The sequence below is a fragment of the Larimichthys crocea genome, chromosome X, assembly GCF_000972845.2.
Source record: "Larimichthys crocea isolate SSNF chromosome X, L_crocea_2.0, whole genome shotgun sequence".
Classification (NCBI taxonomy): Eukaryota; Metazoa; Chordata; class Actinopteri; family Sciaenidae; genus Larimichthys; species Larimichthys crocea.
Genome location: NC_040020.1, coordinates 7599860 through 7605644, shown reverse-complemented (window position 1 = coordinate 7605644; position 5785 = coordinate 7599860). Strand labels below are relative to the sequence as shown.

Genomic DNA, 5785 nt, shown 5'->3' with positions numbered 1-5785 from the left:
AGGTCTCCTGGTTCTGTGGTTCACACTCTAAAAGGAGGAGCTCAGTCTGATGTAAGTAGAACAACAAAGAACATCCACCTGTCTGAGGATGGAATGGTCTGGTGGTAACTACGTCTTGTTTGAACAGGATCTTCAGCTCATGGGCAAAGGGGACAGCACGAACGACATCGCCCACCTCCTCGGGATGTTGGATCCTTGGTACGAAAGAAACACGCTCAGCCTGCTCAACCTGCCCGCCAACGTCGTCTGCCAGGTACGACTGAAATCTGACGTTCACTCTGCCAAACCAACGCTAACCAACGCTAACCAATGCTAACCAAATCTAACCAATGCTAACCAACGCTAACCAAAGCTAACTAAAGCTAACCAATGCTAACCAAAGCTAACCAAAACTAACCAAAGCTAACCAATGCTAACCAAAGCTAACCAAAGCTAACCAAAGCTAACCAATGCTAACCAAAGCTAACCAAAGCTAACCAACGCTAACCTAAGCTAGCCAACGCTAACCAAATCTAACCAAAGCTAACCAACGCTAACCAACGCTAACCAAAGCTAACCAACGCTAACCAACGCTAACCAAATCTAACCAACGCTAACCAAATCTAACCGATGCTAACCAAAGCTAACCTAAGCTAATCCAACTCCACCTGTCTCTTAGCCTGCAGCACAAACACCTTTAAATAATGACTCAGGTGTTCCCAACAAATGTGACGCAGATTTTCACCTCTCGAGTTTCCTCACAGAAAATAAACAGACGTAGACGTAGCTAATGTTAGCTCAGTTTGTTAGCTGCTGTTAGCTCCATTTGTTAGCTGCTGTTAGCCTCTGTTAGCTCCATTTGTTAGCTGCTGTTAGCTCAGTTTGTTAGCTGCTGTTAGCTCAGTTTGTTAGCTGTTGTTAGCTCAGTTTGTTAGCTGCTGTTAGCTCAGTTTGTTAGCCTCAAGTGGATGTTAGAGGAAGTGCAGGTTTTTGGTACTTCCTGTGTCGGCTCCACTCTTCCCTTCACTGCAGTGTCTTTATGTTTGACTCTCAGTGTGAGCACAGCGTGACGTTCTTGTTTCGCTGCATCAATGCTGTAAAACATTTGTTTTGTTCTGCAGCAAACCTCAAAGACCGAGTCAGAGTCGTATGACAGTTCATATGAGCAGCGTCTGCCCATCCTGGCCGACCTGGTTCTGTACTACTGCCGCTACGCAGCCCGGCCGGCTCTGATCCAGCTCTATCAGGCTGAGGTCAGACACCTTTACACAAACACACACTATTATAATACACATATACCAGTCTTTATAAAGAACGCTGGTCCAGATCCAGAGACTGACTCAGGTCTTTCCTGTTGTAGTTGACGTTAGCTTGTGGAGAGAGGAGGACTGAGGTGTTCGTCCACTCACTGGAGCTGGGTCACACGGCGGGAACACGAGCCATCAAGGCCATGGGTGAGTGTGACACACACACACACACACACACACACACACACACAAACACACTCACCTAGCAACCATCCCACAGTTTTCCATGCAGTGAAATGCATCATCGGTTTTTATGAGGTCTAAATTTGCGGTAGAGGAACATCTGCTATTTCCATATCATGATTCAGTCGACTTCTACTTTTTTTTGGTTTCACTCGTCGTCACCACTTGCACTTCTGATTTTTAATTCCCTTCGAGAAGTTAAAATTCAGGTGAAGCTGTTTATGCTGTTTGTGGACTCAGAGTCTGAATGAGTTTCTGGATTTCACCGTCTACAATCCAGAATCTCATTCAAAGATTCAGAGAATCAGAGAAATCTCAAAACTGAGTGTCCGTGACCTCCGACCCCTCAGGCAGCAGCACCTACAGATGAAGTTCATTGGGTCTTTCTGACGTCTGCCTTTCTTTCTTCAGGTGCTGCCAGTAAACGGTTTGGTATTGACGGTGACCGGGAGGCGGTGCCTCTCATGTTGGAGGTGGTGTACAACAGGGTAAGACGCCGCGTGCTTTGACTCTCGGTACAAACTCGTGTCTTGTAGCTGATCGCTGCAGAAACTTTCCTAAATAAACCGTTTAATTAGCAGAAAAACATCCGTGACCCGTCTGAAGGCGGCTCCGCTCTCTGATTCAGTTTAAGGTCACTTCAGCGCAAACAGGAAATTATTTTGTGACAAAATACAAAGTCAGCTAAACATGTTCCGACAAAGACAGAGCTTTCACTTCTGTGATAAGACACACTGCCAGACATCATGTTTGAAATATTCGACAGCAATGATTGTGTTCTGTGTTCTTGTTCTTCAGGTGGTGATCAGTGGGAGGAGTCAGTGGAAGAGAGAATCCAAAGTCTGCACTTCAGTAAATTTAACCAAAGCATGCAAGAACCCGGAGGAACTCGGTACGTTAACACGCAACAGACTGACTGTTTGAACACGTGAACGCATGAAGACTCAACATGAGTGATAAATACTGTTGATGGTGATTCACAGTGAATCTCAACAACTTTTTTATGTGATGAAATTTGTCCTGGTTGATGCTGGAAACGTTTAAAACCCACAACCTGTTTCTCAGATCAGATTTAACAGTTCTCTTCAGATGGGTATTTTTCCTGCTGGCCTCAAGACCGCCGTGGTCGAACCTCTTCTGAAGTGAAACAATTTAGATGTTTCACTTCTTAATAATTACAGACCAGCGTCCAGTCTGCCAGAACTTTAGAAGTACAGTCATTTAGCTTTTATCCAAAGTGACAAAGAAGGGAGAGACTCAGCGTACAGTGTGACGAGGACATGTTAGTGCAGCAGTCAGTGCTGTGACAGATGTAGAGGGACAGATGTGTTGTAGAGGACGTCCTCTCTGCAGAGCTGGAGGTCTTCAGGAGGTCTGTGAAGGTAGAGAGGGACGCCCCTGATCTGTAGGAGCTGGTAGAACGTTCCACCAACGGGGAACAACAGACAGAAAAGTTTGGACTGTCCTGAGCGTACAGGTGGCAGAGCCAGGAGGAGGTAACATCTGTCTGTGTGAGGACGCTCAAGAACCAGAGACTGCTTTGTAGTCAGCGTTACAAAAGAGCAGGCGAGCCGCCACGTTCTGGATCAGATAAGGCCTGATTCTTCTGGATACTGTGATCAGAGGTTATCTGGTCATCGATCATGACTCCTCAGAGTCTTCTCAACATGATGATTTTATGAACTCACAGATACAAAGAAAGTTCATTAGCTAGTGTTAATAATTGTTTCCTGCGTTAGTTGTTTCTGTTGACCGTGCATTGATCAGTGATCTGTCTCTGTCAGACTCAAAGATGGAGTGCCTGCAGCTGACGATGACGGAGGTCCTGAAGAGGCAGAACGGTAAAAGCAAGAAGGGCTACAACCAGGTGAGCTCCACGTCTGTCTCGGTGGTTTGTGGTTTCACGTTCTCACAAACAACTCTACAGCACGTCCTCTATTTAAAGACGGAGAGACCTCGATACGTCCTCTGCTCGTCTCGCAGACGCTGACAAGTTTCTCTCAGAAAGCCACAACACAGTCGAGGCTTGTGCAAGATACACACAAACAAGATAAACTTGTAAAATATGATATTGTTGTTGCTTTGAAGCATCAGGAGCGGGTAGAAGTGAAACAACAAGCTGTGAACGCTGTTTAGATCTGCAGCTCTGATTTGCATCGACCTGTTCAAGGAAAGGAAACACCTCAACAAGCTGCACTCATACGACAAAACTAGAACACGAGTAGGAATAAAAAAGGCTGTCTGTGTTTGTACATTTATTATTATTATTTACATATATGCTAATTAAGAGGGCGGGCCTAAATCAGTCTGAAGTAGGATCTACACGACACCAGCTGGTCTGAATGGTGGAGCCTGTTTCTCGTCTTTCACTTTCTGCTCGGGTCTTTGCTTTTGCAGCAGCTCAGTGTGACTGAGGTGAAGGTGGACAAGGTCCAAGTTAGCGGCGCTGGAAACACGACGTTCGCCGTTTGTCTGGACCAAGACGAGAAGAAAATACTGCAGAGTGTCACCAGGTGAGCTCATCTGTCCAGTCCTCTGAATCTGAAGTCAGCAGGATCACAGGTAACATTCACAGCAACAGACCGCTCATTTCTTCTTTCCTGCTTTTCAGATGTGACATCTCAGTGTGCTACAAACCCGACAGCTCCACCGACTGGAGGCTCAGGAAGTCCCGGACTTCAGCCCAGATCCAGCCTCTGAACCCGACCTTCTGCTCCCTCCTCTGCCTGCCCATAGTCACTTTCAGCGGGGCTCTTCCCTGAGAAGAACGGGGCGAGCGCTGGGCCCGGCTGGTTGGAGAAGGAAAGACTCTGTGAGCTTCATGTTAATGACACTGACTGACTGAACAAGAGGAGGGGCCACCTGTACCGGCCTGTGATTGGTACAGGTGTCAAATCAATCATTAACTGTCGTTGAGGATGTTTCAGGTTTCAGTTCCTCTTCCAGCAGAGAAGTCGCCCACACGAACGCTCAAACACAACTCGGTCAAACAGGGTGAGTCTGCAGGTGAGGAGACACCTGCAGGGTCACGCTCAGCACTGTCTCTTACAATGGACACTATGGACACAACATGTAAATATGACGTTTGTAAAGTATTGTGTTGCATTTACAACTTGAACCAGCAGGGGTCTCTGCTCACCTGTACCTGAGCTCGTGCAGCCAGAGAGATGATGTAAACTTTTGATTTACCTGTCAGAGACTGCACTGTGAGGAGGTACTTTAATCTCATGGAAATGTTTCTGTTTCTACAACTGTCACTGTCAGTCTTCATTAAAATATCTGGGACTGGAAATGTGTCTCCATCTTTGTTTTATGCACACACACACACACACACACACACACACACACACACACACACACTGTTCATTTTAAGCTTGGTGTTTTATTCCAGATTTGAGCCTATAAATAAATAAATAAATAAGTTTTTCTTCAGTCAGAGTAAACACAGTTTTCTCCACAAAGTTTGAAATATTAAAATTACTTTAAAAACAAAAAAACATAAATAAGTCGAACTGTTTCTGTTCCAGTCAGAATATCACGACTGATTTATTCCATATAAAATCATAAACTGTCTGTCTCTCTCTCTCTCTGCCTGCCTCTCTGTCTGTCTGTCTCTCTCTGTCTGTCCGTCTCTCTCTCTCTCTGTCTCTCTGTCTGTCTGTCTCTCTCTCTGTCTGTCTGTCTCTCTCTCTCTCTGTCTGTCTGTCTGTCTCTCTCTCTGTCTGTCTGTCTCTCTCTCTGTCTGTCTCTCTCTCTGTCTGTCTGTCTCTCTCTCTCTCTGTCTGTCTGTCTGTCTCTCTCTCTGTCTGTCTGTCTCTCTCTCTGTCTGTCTCTCTCTCTGTCTGTCTGTCTCTCTCTCTCTCTGTCTGTCTGTCTCTCTCTCTCTCTGTCTGTCTGTCTCTCTCTCTGTCTGTCTGTCTCTCTCTCTCTCTGTCTGTCTGTCTCTCTCTCTCTCTGTCTGTCTGTCTCTCTCTCTGTCTGTCTGTCTCTCTCTCTCTCTGTCTGTCTGTCTCTCTCTCTCTCTGTCTGTCTGTCTCTCTCTCTGTCTGTCTGTCTCTCTCTCTCTCTGTCTGTCTGTCTCTCTCTCTCTCTGTCTGTCTGTCTCTCTCTCTGTCTGTCTGTCTCTCTCTCTCTCTGTCTGTCTGTCTCTCTCTCTCTCTGTCTGTCTGTCTCTCTCTCTGTCTGTCTGTCTCTCTCTCTCTCTGTCTGTCTGTCTCTCTCTCTCTCTGTCTGTCTGTCTCTCTCTCTGTCTGTCTGTCTCTCTCTCTCTCTGTCTGTCTGTCTCTCTCTCTCTCTGTCTGTCTGTCTCTCTCTCT

At 46.2% G+C, this 5785-nt stretch overlaps 1 protein-coding gene across 2 annotated transcripts in view; it reads left to right on the top strand.

Annotated features, from left to right (window-relative positions):
* pik3r5 (phosphoinositide-3-kinase, regulatory subunit 5) overlaps nt 1-4761 on the top strand; it is an 18550-nt gene extending 13789 nt beyond the window's left edge. Inside the window, exons 11-18 of one of the 2 annotated variants that reach the window (XM_027282677.1) lie at nt 128-253; nt 1101-1232; nt 1340-1433; nt 1881-1957; nt 2268-2361; nt 3254-3336; nt 3867-3982; nt 4081-4761. In XM_027282677.1, the coding sequence (XP_027138478.1) occupies nt 128-253; nt 1101-1232; nt 1340-1433; nt 1881-1957; nt 2268-2361; nt 3254-3336; nt 3867-3982; nt 4081-4231 (873 nt within the window). In that variant the 3' untranslated portion in view covers nt 4232-4761. The remainder of the gene's footprint in view (nt 1-127; nt 254-1100; nt 1233-1339; nt 1434-1880; nt 1958-2267; nt 2362-3253; nt 3337-3866; nt 3983-4080) is intronic. The other variant, XM_019254606.2, reaches the window with a different exon arrangement.
* The last annotated feature ends 1024 nt before the right edge of the window (nt 4762-5785 follow it).